At 36.5% G+C, this 16,938-nt stretch overlaps 3 protein-coding genes across 3 annotated transcripts in view; 2 read left to right on the plus strand and 1 right to left on the minus strand.

Annotated features, from left to right (window-relative positions):
• Window positions 1–3,540, minus strand: part of LOC132169986 (E3 ubiquitin-protein ligase UPL3-like) — a 10,142-nt gene extending 6,602 nt beyond the window's left edge. The window contains exons 1-8 of the mRNA XM_059580919.1: window positions 2,674–3,540; window positions 2,218–2,328; window positions 1,980–2,096; window positions 1,718–1,888; window positions 1,415–1,576; window positions 836–1,084; window positions 630–751; window positions 37–529 (exon numbers count right to left, since the gene is read on the minus strand). Coding sequence (XP_059436902.1) covers window positions 37–529; window positions 630–751; window positions 836–1,084; window positions 1,415–1,576; window positions 1,718–1,888; window positions 1,980–2,096; window positions 2,218–2,328; window positions 2,674–3,540 — 2,292 coding nt within the window. The remainder of the gene's footprint in view (window positions 1–36; window positions 530–629; window positions 752–835; window positions 1,085–1,414; window positions 1,577–1,717; window positions 1,889–1,979; window positions 2,097–2,217; window positions 2,329–2,673) is intronic.
• A 5,615-nt stretch (window positions 3,541–9,155) lies between these two features.
• LOC132181230 (synaptotagmin-1-like) lies at window positions 9,156–15,367 on the plus strand. The gene is made up of 12 exons (XM_059594354.1): window positions 9,156–9,610; window positions 10,513–10,611; window positions 10,721–10,771; window positions 10,882–11,005; window positions 11,986–12,104; window positions 12,226–12,327; window positions 13,328–13,402; window positions 13,692–13,768; window positions 13,856–14,102; window positions 14,201–14,551; window positions 14,720–14,851; window positions 15,027–15,367. The coding sequence occupies exons 1-12, from the start codon at window positions 9,500–9,502 to the stop codon at window positions 15,153–15,155; spliced, it is 1,617 nt and encodes a 538-aa protein (XP_059450337.1). The 5' UTR covers window positions 9,156–9,499; the 3' UTR covers window positions 15,156–15,367.
• Window positions 15,368–15,771: 404 nt separating this feature from the next.
• Window positions 15,772–16,938, plus strand: part of LOC132169996 (synaptotagmin-2-like) — a 4,670-nt gene continuing 3,503 nt past the window's right edge. Inside the window, exon 1 of the mRNA XM_059580927.1 lies at window positions 15,772–15,777. Coding sequence (XP_059436910.1) covers window positions 15,772–15,777 — 6 coding nt within the window. The remainder of the gene's footprint in view (window positions 15,778–16,938) is intronic.

The following is a 16,938-nucleotide window of genomic DNA, read 5'->3' on the forward strand; positions in this document are numbered from 1 at the left end:
AGATTTCCCCTTTGCTTTAGTCTTTTGGTCATCAACACCGGCATTCAATTTCATGCAAAGATTCTTTAAATGTAGAAGATCATCTGTAACTCCAACTTCAACAGAACCAGGCTCTGAAGGGAAGTACTTGTCTTTAAAAGCTTTAGCACATGAACTGACTGCCATACGAAGATTGGAATTGACAGAAGGAATTTCCACCGAACTTGGAGGCGATCCAATATTTACTGAACCAGGATTCTTAGATTCTTCTGAAGCACCTCCATCTAGATTCGTGCTTCCACTCCGTCTTCTATAACGCCTAGAGCGTGATGATGTTCCAGGGCCAGACTCATTTTCCTTCTCAGCAGAAGATGACCCTGCAGGATTTGGATTACCAGCTAAAATAAGTTGGTCCACAGCATGTACCACACCTTCTCTAACAAACATCTTGGAGAAAGTCCCAGGAAGCTTTTCCATCAGAATCTCAGCAATTTGAAGGGCGGGAATCAAGACATGTGGATCTTTCCATGCTAAAACACCTGCTAAGAAACTATGATAGCAAAGCCAAATGATGAAGTGAGAATAAGTATTTTTTGCACACAGTATACTGTGAGCATATGAAGAAATCTTAATCAATTAAAGTTGGATACCTTGATATGTTTGTCACACTTAATAAAGACTGAATCATCTCTGCAGTACTGAAGTACATCAATTTTCCAATCACTGAAAGACATTTGTGACGAACAGGGCCATTCACACTAGAACCATAGATCTGATTGAAAAATAAACAAACACTATTACTCACTAACTAAACCAAGTACAAATCAGAAACTAGTTAGGCGCACCAAAAACTTACCTGTATTAGAACGGGAAGGAGATCCATTCCAAATTGCTGAAGAAGTTCAGGCTGATCATTTAATAATTTCTCACGTGCTGAAACCTCAGGAACATTTCCATTTGTGTCTTCCTGTTTCCCAGAACTGCCAGCAGAAGACTTCTTAACAACAGATCCTTTCACAAATAAATTGGAGCTAGATGGGAGGGAGATGGTTCCTTGCGGCAATGGAGGGAGAAGCTCATTTGCAAGGTTGACAATCTCAAAAATCTACATAGTTGATTGAAAATCAGAAAAATTCAAAATCTCAATGTTAAAAAGGTAATTGCAAGGTTCAAAGACTCTGATATAAACCCTTCAGTATATTTATGACAACTAAAATAAAGAACACAACAACCACATATAAAAAACATTAATATCAGCCAGAAAAAACAATAAAAACAAGTTCTGTAATCATTTTATATCATAATGAGTATAAGTCAAGTAGAATTTCACATTGCTTAAAAAATGGCTGAGAATTGCAATCCTTTTTATATACCAATATTGCAATGAAAACAAACCTATCCAGCTATAATAAAAGCCACTAAATAACAGCAATACCTGCTCCGCTGGTCTACTTAAAGCAGGTGAAACCGAAGCATTAGTTGATATGCCTGACCCCGCTAAAATATCTTTAAGGATACCACTGATACCCAGGAGAAGCAAAGTTTTGGATCCCAAAGGAGAACCACTTGCACAAGTGGAAAGAAGTCGTATTAAACCCTGCATGCCAAATAAGTCAAAATTGGAACCCTCCAATATACATAAACTCATCTCAATTTAGCTAAAGCCTTAATCCCAACTACCAAGAATGGCCCTCCAATATATATAAGCATCAAATTGCAAGGATCAAATTGCATTTACCGTGTATGTAGGAGCACTGAGAGATGCCTGTCCACCTCCAGAATTGCTGGTGGAAATAAGCGAGGCAGCTTGAGTAACCAGACCGTGATTGCAAAGTTCATCTAATTTATCCGGAGATGATGCAAATGCTTCAGCAATTCGAGTCAAACAAACAGAAGCATGCTCCAACACCTACAAACATAACACAATGCAACATGATAAGCAGGAATTATACCCAGAAGGGAAATCCTCAATTCACAAACTATTAAGTAATTACTATTACCTTCGAATCGTGATACTGAAGAAGGTTAGTCAACAGGGGAACAGCTTCCATCACAAAGTCAGCTGCATCTGAAGGGAGTTTCTTGCACATATTTGCAGCCGTAGACAATGCCACTCGCTGGGACAAAAGTACAAAAAAAAATGAGAATTTCTCAATTGAGATCCAAAATGCAAAATGGGTCCTTCTTCTCAACCGAAGGAACCAACTTATTGGTTTCAAATTCCACTAATTAAGTTACCTGAACTCCTGTGGAAAAGAAATCCAGATACGAAAGCACAGCCATAAGAGCACCAGCTCGCAAACAGGCAGTCGGGTGTTCCTGAGATATCTTCTTCAAGGCTTGTAGAGACTGTTAAACATCATAACAAGCATAAATATCATAATGCAGCACCTAAGCAATGCTCCATTAGCTTCACATAATTTTAAGGGCATAGTTTGTTCAGTTCCACTCTAAACTGACATAGTCACAACCATATCTAATAAAGCAGAATACCCATGCTCCTTAATATAAAATTTCAAATTTATAATGCATTACTTGAGCAATGCTCCATAAGTTTCACATATATGATTCTAAGGTCACAAATTTTTTCGCTTCCACTCTAAAGCAATAACAGTTATAACTATATACAACAAAGCAGGAGAAATGATCAAATTCCCTAATAATCCAAATCATTTCATAGAGAAAAAAACCAACCTGTTCAGCCAAGTCCATATATTCAATTGTAAGCAACCTAGCGCAAAAGCAGGAAACCGCGCCATAATGCACCACCGCGGCGCAGGACGAAGGAAGCACATCGCACAGATGCGTAAGCGCCCTCGCCGCTAGGAGCATTATATCAGGATTGCTCTCGTGATTCAGCAACCCAACGAGCACAGGTACGAACGAATCGACGGAAAATGTGCTCAGCGACTCCTCGGTTCCAATGGAAAGCATCTCACAGAGCTGCGTCAGTGCCTCGACCTGCCGCCCCTCCTCGCCGTCGGCCCTCAGCCCAGACAGAATCTTCTTAAGCCGCCCACTCTGGTGCGAGGCCGACGACGAGCCCATTGCCGACGACGGCAAAAGATCGTCAAGCCCCGCCCCGAGCTTCCGCAGCAGCCCCTGGAGGGCGCTGCTAGCCGAGGTCAGATTCTGGTGAAGAATTCCGACTCCACCGCCCTCGCTATCGTTGTCATCATCGTCGCAGCCCGCATCGACGTTCAGCCCCAAGCTCCGCTCGTTATCCCTATCCCTTTCTCTTTCCCTATCCCTATCCCTAACCCTAATCTCGTGCTCCTTTTCCTTTCCTTTCTCGGAATTGTCTCTGTTATCCGAGTTTCGGCCACGGCGGCGGGACCCAGAGGACTCGGTGGTGGGGTCCATAGGGTGGTCGTTAGCTTTGACAGAGGCTGCAGAGCGGGAGCGAGTGGAGATCAATGAGAGAGCGGCAGAGGAGGCAGATGACGTGGCGGCGGATGAGAGTAGGCGTGCGCGCTTGGAGGAACGGGTGGTGGGACCGGAGGAGGAAGAAGAGGGCGCTGCTGACGTGGCCTCCGCCCGCTTCCGGCTCCGAGTTTCCATACAAAAGCGACCAAACCTTAGGGTTCGACGCTCGCTCCGGCCACCCCTGGGCGGGCGGGGCGATCACGACTCACTCCAAGATCCGCTCCCACGCTGCATCTGCCCGCACCGGATTCTCGAAACGATCGAAGCTCTGCTATCGAATCAGCTGGAGCAGACCCTATATTCCTCTTCTTCTTCTTCTTCGAAGTGGAATTGGAATTCCAATCAGCCACACAAGAACCAAAGAAATTAACGATTGATGGGAAAATATCGCTTAGAATCTATACAATTTACGGACTGCATCAACCAATTTTTTCAAAAGGCTTGCGAATTTAGGGTTGAATTACAGAACAAGAGAGAGAGAAAGAGAGTCTTTCCACAATGAAAACCCTAAAGTGACGAACGAATAAAGGACGGGACGACCTTTTATATATTTTTTAAATTTTCTTTTTCTTTATTTATTTGATGTGTGTGTGTAAAATAAATAAATAGATTTTTGTCATGTGGGATGGGATGCGATGAGGAGCTTCCATGGCGGTGAATGCTTCTCCGGATCCGGATCCCTCTAATTGGAGTAAAATTAAAAAATTCTCTATCGGTTAATTGTGACTTTTTATTTTAAATTTAATGATCTTAAAAATTATTTAAATTTCGGTAAAATAAAAGTTAATATTTAATGCATTAGTTATACAAAAATAACTGACATTTTATAAACCATTGAATTTAAAATGAAGGGCCGCAATTAACAATTTGAGAATCTCAAATTTCTCTTCAATCGGAGGAGATCTTAATTCATGCTTCTCCGCATTGTGCGTCTCTCTCGGGTGAAATGACTTCAAGGGGTCACCACATATTTCAATAGGGTCTAATGCTATAAGTTCCTTTTGAGTCTCTCCAAAAATAATGTGATTATTAAAATTACCATTGAATTTATAATTAATCATTATTAAATTTTGATCAAATAATAATTTTAATAATAACATCATTCTTAAAGAGACTTAAAATAAACTTTTAAAATTACTCGTCAAACTTGTTTGGCTAATTGCTGCTTTCTTTCGCACGGTGTGCTACTTGAGAAGGCTTCACTCCTTTTGAGCTTTTCTAATACCAAAAGAGGCAAACTCCTAACCCATTACTTTTTGTTCTCTTGGGCCTCTGCCTCGTCGGCTTTGGCCCTATATATTGGAATTTTGTGACCTCCCAATTCGACTTTTACCATACATTTATATGATATATGCATATACATATATGGTTTTATGTTATATGACTTTTGAATTTGGGAGACGTCTAAAGATCTAAAAAAGGTTACAGAGCTCATATGTTCTAAGCATATAGGTCTAGAACAAGTGAGCATCGCAGCCTTTCTACGATATAGCAAAACCTACTAGGTTGATTGCCAATGACATTCTAAACGCAATAGAAATTTGTTAGCATAATTATTCATAACCTTGTAATGTAAATGGTACTTCTTTAAGGTTTGATTTAGGTCCAATTTTAATTATTGGGATTGAAACACGTGTCCCATACCGGAATTGGACCAAAGCTCAAGCCCGATTCACTTCTTCAAGGTTGGATGCAATTACTACTCATTTATTTCTTTTAATTAAAAAAAAAAAAAAAAGTAAAATGATTACTAGTTGCCATTATAACACATAAAGCATATATATTTTGCCAAGGGTTGTAACCATAAAACTATTGCAGACACGCCAACTAAAGGATTTTGAGTTTTGGGTTTTGAGCTTTAGTGTTGCTGGATTGTGAAGGAAGAACACAATTGAGGCTAGATACTCATGTTGATATTTTTATTGGTGAAAGTTAGCTGGTCATAATCAATAGCTTGTTGACTGATAATAGTACTTTTCCTTCTCTTAAAGATTGATAGAATAGGATTTGTCCAACTTAGTGCATAATCTTTTACCATAAGATGCATAAAATGACAACCAAAGCCTAAGTAGACTAGGTGGAGTCCATTTGTGTATTGTTTGGCATAGCCACTAAGTGGGTCTGTTAAATTACAAGTTTTCTCATTGGGGAAGTAATAGAAAATGGTACATTTTAGCGTTTAATTAATATTTGAACAATTCCATTCAATACATAAACTTAACAAACATAATATTTAACTGAAATGATAGATAAATGATAAAAACAATATTCAAACAATCTCTACATCAATTGTTGGCCAAAAAAGATATTTTGGTAGTTGAGTGTGTTAAATAAGACGGGAAAACGCATACATGACACTCGTATGCCCATTTTTAATGTAAAATGATGAAAATAACCTTCATTTATAAACTAAATTTACATAAATACCCTCAAAGTTAAAAAAAAAAATCAAAAAATCAAAAAAATCAAAATAAAATGAAATAGAAAATAAATCCTAAAATTCAAGAACTAAAAATAAATTAAAATACAATAAAATAAATAAAAACAAAAACAAAAACAGGGTGATGGCCATCCTCTAACACTCTATGAGTGGTAGTTGGACCACCCTAAATGATTTGGAGTGGCTGGGGCACCTCTCTTATTTCTTCTTGCTGATCGTATGGAGGTTGATAGACAGTGCACCCAATGATCACCTGTCTTTCTTTTGTTTTTTGTTTGTTGTTTTTTTTTTTTCGTTTCTTTTAAGTTTTTTAATAGTTTTTAATTTCTTGTATTTTTTATTTGAGTGTATTTTCGTGATTTCATGGGAAAAAGATCACATGAATCTCACTTTCTTTTTTTATTTTCCTGTCTGGTTTGATGAGTTGGCCTAACAAAATGTTTTTTTTTTTTTCCAATAAAATGTAGTTTAAGGAGATTAAGTGTGACAAGTATTCGTGAGGCAAATGTGTAAATGTGTGGTAATTGATAAGGTAAGTGTAATTGACCCATTAGGTGTTGTTTGGTATGCATAATTAGTATTATGCTAGGAGAATAATAGTTATTATTGGAAATGGATGAGGGTAGAATATAATAGTTATTCTTATTCATTAATTTGGTAAAAATACATATGTTCTAATTGGAACTTAACTACAATTACAAATAAACCTTTTTTAAAAAATCAAATTATATAAAAATTTATTATTATTATTATTATTTATAAAAAAACCATATAAACTTAGGTATTCAATGGATAGCCGACTACCCCCAATGCATACCACCTCATTGACATGGGGGGTGGTCAAGACCACACTCGGATCAGAGCCTTAGGAGTGGTATTGGGCACCCCCAAATGTATCAGTGGTCTTGAAATGGGTGGCTGACCACCCCCAATGCATACCACCCCCGAGTGTAGTCTTGGCCACCTCCAAATGTACTAAGGGTGGTGTAACTTTGTAATGGAACCATCCACTGAAATCAACATTTTCAGTTTTTTTTTTTTTTTTTTGAAGTTTGAAAAAATAAAAATAATATGAGCTTTTTTTTAAAAAAAAAAAAAAAAAAAAAAAAATTGTGTATTTCTCTAGTAATACACATTCCTCTCAATTTTATTGGGGAATGAGTATTCACCTTTGTAGTTATTCCTAATAAAAAGCTACTTCTATTCCTATAAATAAGCTATTACTAAATAATAAAAAAAATGGTGACATTTCATTATAGAAGTTTATTTCGTGAATCAAACATGGCCTTAGTTTTTTAAGAGGCCTTTGGTGTCTCACCCATATTCTTGTACAAGTGCTGGGTGCTTAATAAAAACTCTACAACTCAAAATCAACCCATGAAAAATGTCGAAGTTTATTTCTCAAAATTGAGTTGAAAGATTTTATCTTATCGAATCTATAAAATTGTCTTGTTCCTTGAGCACATGTTTATATTAAAATCGTGTTCTTCTCACACACATGATAATTTTATATACTAAATTGGAAAAAATTAGCCTAACTCAGTTGAAAGAATCCGTCCATGAAAAATTCAAATCCAAAACACAAACAAGAAAGTAGAAAACAATTCAGCATCCATGTCCTATTCAGCTCGTACCACCTCACTATAGCATGTGTTGGATGTTAAGCATTGGTTTTTCTTTTTAAGCAATTTTCACTTTAGAGTTTAGACCTCGAATTAGGGTTTTTTTTTTATTTTTTTATTTTTTATTTTTTTTAATTGATCTCGAATCAGGTGATGATATTTGGCATGTTCACCTTTCTTTCCCCAAAAATCTTAAATATTTATAACTTGATCCACTCTATTATTGAAAAATTTGTTTTCCATCAAATATGCTCATTGTGTAGATCAACAAAATCGTTTACCTTTTGTCCTCTCAAAATCTAAATACAAATGATTGAAAATTCCTCCCTAGACAGTAAATGCGTAATAGTTGAATTTTAAACGTACAGATATTGACTGACAATGATTTCAGCCCAATTGTTCAACGAAGGCTTTTGGGGTGGGATTCAGCTCTAGTACAATTGTCAGCCGATATTATATATTATTTGCAATTTGAATAGACAACTGTGAAAGTGTCCTTGTGAAGTCCACTTGTCCAATAAAATGTTCGAACAGTCTAGACCGTATTGTGCATATGGAGCCAAAAAGACAACTGAGTAAGACACATCAACTTGGGGACGTTAATCCCTCATATTTATGCAGCGGAAAGCCTATTAATCTGCCTCTTTACAGCCATACTTATGACCACCGAACAGAAAATTGAACAGGAAAATCAATATTGTAAACTTTTAAAGATGGTAATTTAAAAAAGTTAAAAATATAATTACAAAAGTAATTAAAAGAGGTAATTATTTTTTGTCCCCATGAACTATATTGTCTGGGCATTTTCCTTCCATGAAATACCAACTATGACATATGACCCTATCAAACTATCATCTTATAACGAAAAACCCATTTCGTCAGTCAAATGAGTTAAAATTAACGATCAATAGTTATGTGTCATTTAATTTTTTTTTTTTTTTTTTTTTTTTCATTTTTGCTCTTTTTTTGAATTATTTTCATGTGTTGGATTAGGGTTTATGAGGGTATTAATGTCATTTTTTTGGTCTGAAGTGAGGGTAAAAGTGAAAAAAAAAAAATTTTAAATAACATATGATTGTTAACATTTAATTTTAATTTCTTTGACCGACGGAAGTGATATTGTTATCATAAAATGGTAATCAATGAAGTCAAGTATCATAATTATTTGTTCATAAGAAAAAAAATGTAAAAGCACTGTAGTTTATGGGACAAAAGCAAAAGTTTTCAATTTTTTTTATTATGATTTAAAGCCGTATCTCACGTCCCTGCTGGACGTCGCTATCTGGTATGTTAGTTCAGTTAACCGTCAGTATCCAAAAAGGCCCCCAACCCACTTAACGTCCAACACGTGTCGAAGGCTTTAGCTTCCTGCAAGTGCAAACGTAGACCTGAACCCACCAAATCATTACCCAGTCCACGAAAGCACCCTAGCCAAGTGCCTTTCTATTTTTATTTCCACTTTACCCTTGACAATCTCAAAAAGATATACGTATCTCACTTTGACCTTTTTTGATGCTCCACCAAATTATATGCTTCCACGTGTACAATCTCACCGTACCTGACGCCATCCGATTGCCTCTCCACTAGCCCGAAGCAACTCGCCAAAGAATTCGTGTCCTGGTTGATATTTACAAAGCTAAACTTATTTAATAATATTTTTTAATTATAATTAAGGGATAAGAAAAGAAATTGTGCTTTGCGTTGTCTCTCCGTCTCTGCTTTGCCACCATCTGTTCACCTTACTCTTTCTCTGTGCTTTGCATTTAAATCTCAAGCGACAAGGACATATAAGCCATTATATTTTATTATTATATTATGTTATTTTAGTTGATTGCATTATATTATATTATTTTATATTGGTTTATTTGGGCGGTGGATCAGTGATCTGAGGAGAACTCGAGGAGATTGGAAATGGGTTTTTCTTGTTTTCTGGAATTTTTCTGAGTAGACGAGAGAGGGCGAGAAAATTGTGTTCTGGGGTTGTTTGGTTCGTGAGAAAGTTTTTGTTTGGCTTTTTGGAAGGAGATTTGAGATGGGTTTCTTCAGTACCATATTTGGTTTTTGTGGATTTGGATTTGGAATTTCTATTGGTCTTGTTGCTGGGTATTTCCTCTTCATATATTTCCAACCCAGCGATGTCCAGGTCTCTCTCTCTTTTTCTCTCTATATATGTATATACACGTACACGGTACACACACATTTTGTATATATATACTGCTTTGTGTTGTCTTATGTGTATATATTGATTTGGAATTGGAGTTATAGCTTTTGTAATGCTCTGTTTGGTTGGCGAGAGGAAAAGATAAGATAAGAAAAAGTTGTTCTAACACGTGAACCAAACATGCTGTAAATTGAGTTGGTTATTTGTCAATGCAGGTAATTCAATTTGGTCAGCTTGTTTTTTGGTTAGTTAGACAATGCTTAGAAATGAGAGAAAAAGAAGGATATAATATTGTCAGGATTTTGTAGGGTAAAACTTTTGAGCATAGTATCATTGACCTCCTGCAGTAGATATGTCTTTTAAAAGTTTATTTATGTCTTTGTTGAATTTGAATTCTCTTGTTCCCCTTTTGTGGATGGTATGGCACTGTTTTCTACATGAAGTGCAGTCTGTGACTTTGTAGACTAGTTGTATTCTTAATAAACACTAACACACACCTCGTGAGAGTCCTACCGCTGCTGCTCTATTGTTAACATTGTCTCCTTATAACCTTTCTTGCACATTGGCACTGGAAACAATTCATTGACCAGGATGATGCCTTAGGCTTTTAGGGTTGACTCTAATGGTTAAAGCAATGATCTGGGGGCTCTGACTTAACCTTGTCTTGCAATTTTTTAGTCAATATGTAGCACTTCTGGCAATATTTGGCTTCGCCAACTGCCAAGATGCTTCTCTAATATATGAATAACAATTCATTTAGAAGAAAGAAAAGAAGAAATGTGGGTATTTTGGATATAACCATGCCCAAACTTTTGAATCTACCTCACCATAACATATGAGGTAAATTTTAATTGGTTTAATTTGTTTCCTGTTGGCTTGGTCAGGATCCAGTAATTCGTCCCCTGGTTGAGCAAGACTCAGAAACTTTGCAGCGGATGCTTCCGGAGATACCCCTTTGGGTGAAAAATCCAGACTATGATCGAGTATGTAAATAGGATTTGTAAATTCGTCACTATGCTACCATATTTTATCTGTCTTGATTGCATGTTGTTTTGACAATTGCATTTTATTCTTATGTTTTTGTTTGTGTAGGTTGACTGGCTGAACAAGTTTATTGGATATATGTGGCCGTATCTCGACAAGGTCTGACCATTCTTGAATTTTATTTATTTAATGTTTTTTGGTACCTTATTGCTTCTATATGCCTGTTCGTGTTGAGTATTTGAGGTGCTTTCTTTTTTCCCCTTGCATAGGCAATTTGCCAGACTGCAAAGAATATAGCAAAGCCAATAATTGCTGAGCAAATTCCAAAATATAAGATCGAGGCCGTTGAGTTTGAAGCACTTACATTAGGGTCCCTGCCACCAACTTTTCAAGGTTTGTAGATATGAAATACTTGTTTTATAGTTTTTCTATTTTATAGAAACTTACATGTGAGATCTCTCTAGCTTTTGTGATGGAAAAAAAAAAAACCATTGTTAGTCTTTTTTTTTCCTAATTAACCATTGTTAGTTAAAGCTTGATTGGACATCTGCAGCTTTTAGAAAGGATATTAAAGATGCCTTCATCTATACTCGCATCTTTCATGTTGGGATGCCATTTTGTGGTTAAATGCTTTTGTAACTTGTTAAAAATATCAGATCTTATGGGAGAAATTTTCTGGATTCATCTCTATTGCTCTTTCAGATGATTAGCATCAAGTTGTCATGGCCAAGATCTGGAAAGTTTAATATATGTGACATTTACTGCTCAGTTATATCTTTGGTTTGTCAGTTTGCGAAACTATTGCAGATAGTTAAAGGAATGTTCTTTGAACTCTTTTCTTTTTCCTGGTTGTTGGCAGTATATGTCATGTTTATTAGGATTTTACAAACACATAGTTGATGCATAATATAATCAGAATCTGGTTTTGAGATCTTTTTTATGCCTCGAGAAGCTAGTCTTACTTTGTGCTTCTGATGTAACTGCACTGCACCAACAGCTTATAGGAACAGAGAGGGTTTGTATGAGTGACTTGTAATGCTGGTTGGTTTGTCAAATGCCCTCAGCATTGCTGTCTATTGATAATATTAACTGTATAGTTTATGCAACCAAAATTTTGAATTAGCTTTCCACTGTCTACCTGCATTCTAGATACATTTAGGGAGTTCTTTTTTTACTACGACATCCTTCATGCTTATTGTTATATCAGGAGCACCTTTCAATTACCATTTTCCCCTGTGATTGAATATATTTCACTTCATTACTCATAGATAAAGTGGAAAATTCTTTTTATCAGTTTTTATATTATTGGTAGATTTGTTGTATTTTTTATGCACACAGCTTTTCCCTTTTTGCTGCAACTTTTGTTATTTCAGGCATGAAAGTCTATGTCACTGATGAGAAGGAGTTGATTATGGAACCATCCATAAAATGGGCTGGAAATCCTAATGTCACTATTGCTGTTAAAGCATTTGGCTTGAAAGCAACTGTCCAGGTGATTCATTTGTTTTATGAGGAAGGGTACTTATGACATCCTCCCCCACCCCCACCCCTCCCCCACACACACACACACACACAAGCTGCTTCTTAATACTGTTTAGTTGGGATGATTTCAGGTGATAGATTTGCAAATCTTTGCTGCACCACGTATTACTCTGAAGCCCTTGGTTCCAAGCTTTCCTTGTTTTGCCAATATCTCTGTGTCTCTCATGGACAAGGTTTGTGATCAAGGGTATATTTATTTATCATTCATCTTATATTGCTTAGGTCCATGTCACATGGGTACTTAAATATGTTTGAAGTATATACTTGTTAGATTGGGTGTAGGGAGGTGTTCTCGAGTCTGTATCTAACTGGCATGTCCAACAAGAGGAAGAGTTGAAATTGATCTTCTGGTTGAAGTTCCTTGGATAATTTTTTTATTTTTTTAATCCATTCCTGTTGACTGATTTGAAACGCTAATTTGACACCAGGATCTTGAGGTACTGTGGAAAGCTTTGAGAATTTAGTCGTTTCTTATTGTCCTAGCATTTGGACATCTTTAGGTGTTTGATGGGTCTGAAAAGTATAACCATAACCCCATCTTATACAGGCACTGGAGTTCATTGAACATAGATTTTCAATAGTGTTGGTTGGTCTGAAGACTTTACTAAATCACCGCTGCCATTTCTTCTTAAAAAATTAGGTCCTCCTCAAGTTCCATCACCAATATGCTTATTTGGGAACTAAAATCCTATCATCGTTGGAGGTATATAAGCCACCTTTTGAATATGCAGTTATACTTTCAAAATTTTGTGCCACATTTGGAGGTTTGCAGTAATTCCAAACATTAAGCCAATGAGCTTTAGCTTGTCTGCTTTATTTCTGCATAATTTGCCAGTGTTGGTACCCTATAGTTGGCAGCTATGGCAATGTAACTTCAGCTAACGATTCCATTTTATGACAATTTTGAAACACTAAAATATAAATTACTCTTACCCACCACAAATTTTAAATTATCTATTCAGTATGTTCAGAAAAATTCTGACATTGAATTTCCACTAATTATCCAGGATGGTCTTTCATTTGGAATCATCTTGGTCCAACTCGTTTGATATTTGGTTCTTAAACTGACATGGGATAATTCACTATAGAATGTATCCTTTTAATGTGGAATTCTCCTCTCTTGATTATATATTATATATACATAATTTATTTATTTTTTTTTTCATTTTGCAGCCACATGTTGACTTTGGACTGAAGCTTCTTGGGGCTGATCTTATGTCAATACCTGGCCTCTATCGGTTTGTCCAGGTACACCACCTTATGTTATATGTTTCATTTACTCCTTCCCATGACCTCTTCTTATCCTTTCTGCTATCCTAGAGGTTGGGATAAAAGGTTTTGTTGAATTTTTCTAGTTCCATTCACTTAAGAAGGGGTATGTCCCTGAATTGCATCGAGAAGTTGTTTTATGTGGTAAATGGATGTTTGGGCATTGTGTTTGCCTAACAAATATTTGCTCATTGATCCCAGATATTATTATCAATTCTATTATTAAGTTCCATGGTTTTAACTGTTTCTTGAAGCGGTTTTTTTGCAGGAGCTTATAAGGGATCAGGTTGCGAAAATGTATCTTTGGCCCCAAACCCTGGAAGTGCCTATTTTGGATCCAGCAAAGTATGTTCTTGCATGGTTTTCTACATTTATATATCATTGGGTAGTCAATTCTATGATTTGGCTAACAAAGCTAATTGGAATTTGTAGAGCTTTCAAGAGGCCGGTTGGACTTCTCAACGTCAAGGTTGTGAGGGCCATGAAACTAAAGAAAAAAGATATTCTAGGTGCATCAGACCCTTATGTGAAACTAAAGCTCACGGAGGATAAGCTTCCTGCAAAGAAGACCTCTGTGAAGCACAAAAACCTAAACCCTGAATGGAATGAGGAGTTCACCGTTGTCGTTAAAGATCCAGAAACACAGGCTTTAGAGTTTCGTGTTTATGATTGGGAGCAGGTATTTTATTCCAAATATCTGGTCATAATTTTTTTTCCCCGTTTTATGTCCAGTGTCTGAAGCTTCTCCACCAACCCCCCCCCTTCCCCTTTTCTTAGGTTGGCAAACATGAGAAGATGGGTATGAATGTAGTCCCTTTGAAGGAACTCCCCCCTAACGAGCCAAAAGTTATGACTTTGGACCTCCTTAAAAATATGGATTTGAATGATGTTCAAAATGAGAAGTCACGGGGGCAGCTTGTAGTTGAATTAACATACAACCCTTTCAAAGAGGAAGACATACCAAAAGCTTTTGAAGAAACAAATACACTACAGAAGGCTCCGGATGGAACGCCTGCCAGTGGAGGTCTGCTTGTAGTTATAGTTCACGAAGCTCAAGATGTTGAAGGGAAGCACCACACTAATCCATTCGTACGGATTCTTTTCAGAGGGGAGGAGAGAAAGACTAAGGTATGAAGATAGCATTACCAGTTGCCAAAATTTTATATCCTTCAAAATAGGCCATACCTTTGAGATGGGTTGTTTCAAGGTGTCATTAGGTAATGATATAGGTTGCTTCATGGTCTATGGATACAAATCTTTTATTTTTTTTATTTTTTGTCCCTTTTCCTTGTACAGCATATTAAGAAGAACAGAGATCCAAGATGGGAAGAGGAGTTCTCGTTTATGCTGGATGAGCCTCCCGTTAATGACAAATTGCATGTGGAGGTTCTCAGCAGCTCATCAAGAATAGGCCTGCTGCATCCAAAGGTACAATAATTTACTTGTTGACTGTAGTTATCATGGTTGGTTGATGAAATTTCCTAGTAAATGCCATTTTTTATTTATTATTTATTTTACAGTGGCTTTAAAGTAGTTATCATAGTATCATTTTTCGACTTGATTGAAACCGGGCTTTTTCCTTTTTTGTTAATTTTTGAATTAGGAATCTCTGGGGTATGTTACTATCAATCTTTCAGATGTTATTTCCAACAAAAGAATCAATGAGAAGTACCATCTTATAGATTCCAAGAATGGACGTATCCAGGTTGAGTTACAATGGAGGACTTCATGAGCATGCTTTTTTATTTTTTTTATTTTTTTATTTGTTTTGTTTTGGTTTTCACTTTGCTAGTTTGCTGAGTTTGAATAGCACATGACAGGGAAAACTTTTTTTTTTTTTTTTTGTCATCTTTATACTATGTCAATTTGTTTGTTTTTCATGTACATGATTGTAATAATAACTACAATTTCGATTCATAGTTTCATTGAGACATTGCTTTGCTTTTGTTTAAACATTATCATAACCCAACGTGTCAAATGCTTGTAATTTTCTTGGAGTGACGTTCTTTTGAGTAATGTAAGGTTATTGTTTGGTTTTTTCTATTGGGCCATGAAGATAGGACAATTTTTTTTTTTCCCTCCAAAATCCAGTCTATAAAACTTTCGTGTTTCTTGAACACTTGAAAAGTACATAGTTTTTTTTTAAAAAAAAATTTTAATTTTAAATTACGTGTTTCTCGCATGCTAATTAAAAAATTATGTGTTTTTCACACGTGAAAAGATACTACCATTATGTTTTCTTTTCCGAAAACAATGAAAATCTTGCATGCACGCGGCATAGCCACAAATTAGATGTGAATATACAAATAAATCTTAGGCATTGATGCGGGTTCTCACTCATAAACATCATGTCGGTAAGTTGTTTCCGCAACCTCAAAACTTGTAAATCACAATATTTTTTTGTCCTTGTAAAAATTTGAACCAAGATCTCCTCATCGAAGGAAAAAGATCGGGTGCAATTAGATGCTCGTGCTCGTGTATTGCATGTAATATAAGCAGTTTCACATGTACGACAGGTGCAAAGTTCACTAACTCTAGGCAACTTGAAGTATGAGGTACACTTGCCTGAGACAAGTGGATCCTTGTACCTCTTTTTTTTTTTGGGTGGGACTGCCTGAATTGCATTTAATACGGGTATACATTTAATACGGGAGACTAATTAGGACAAATCGGTCTCATACCTGTCCTTTCTTTGAAATTGCCCGTACTGCATCGAGGGCGGATTGTAGGATTGTTCATTATTACATGCTATACATATAGATTACCTTGGCCAAGTCAATCATTCACTTATCATTTCTTTGAAACCGCCTACCCAAAGAGCTGGAGAATTACAAACTCCATGTGAGAGAGGGCTACTTTCCCAAGCAATAAGCCCACTATCCAAGCAAGTTGCTTCGGAATAAAGGGCCTCTTGTTCGAACCAAAAATTCTTGCCCGAACAGAAGAGAATCCCTTTGGGCCCCTTCACTTTTCCTACCCAATTACAACAAGCAAGGAAAATTGGTTGGGATCCCGATCTCGTAAGTCGGGTAGAGATTTCTAACAATTTTTTACCCAAATTACTAACAATTTGAGCGGCATATTTAATTTTGGATTGCCCCGCCACCTACTCTAACAGGTGGATTAGCAATTAGCAATAAGAAGATAAAGTTATTGAGTTCCTTATATAGGATCAGGATCCCCAGAAATAGCTGGAGAATTGCTGAAGGGTTTTTTTGTTAATCTGGACCGTTAGATTTCTAAATCTCGCCACGTGTCCCATTTAAAAAAATAAAATAAAATATTATATATATTTTAAAAAATAAATATAAAATAAAATAATAAAAAATTAAAAAATTAATTTAATAATACGGAGTGATTGGCCACCCTAGCCCAGCCATGGGGGTGGCCGAACCACCCCCTAGGGCCAAACACAAAAATATTCTTTTTGAGTTTGGCCATAGGGAGTGGTCGAACCACCCCCTACGGCCATGGGGTGGCCCGCCACCCTCTATGGGGGAAAATTGGGTGGCTTT

The sequence above is a fragment of the Corylus avellana genome, chromosome ca1 (assembly GCF_901000735.1).
Source record: "Corylus avellana chromosome ca1, CavTom2PMs-1.0".
NCBI classification, from domain to species: Eukaryota; Viridiplantae; Streptophyta; class Magnoliopsida; order Fagales; family Betulaceae; genus Corylus; species Corylus avellana.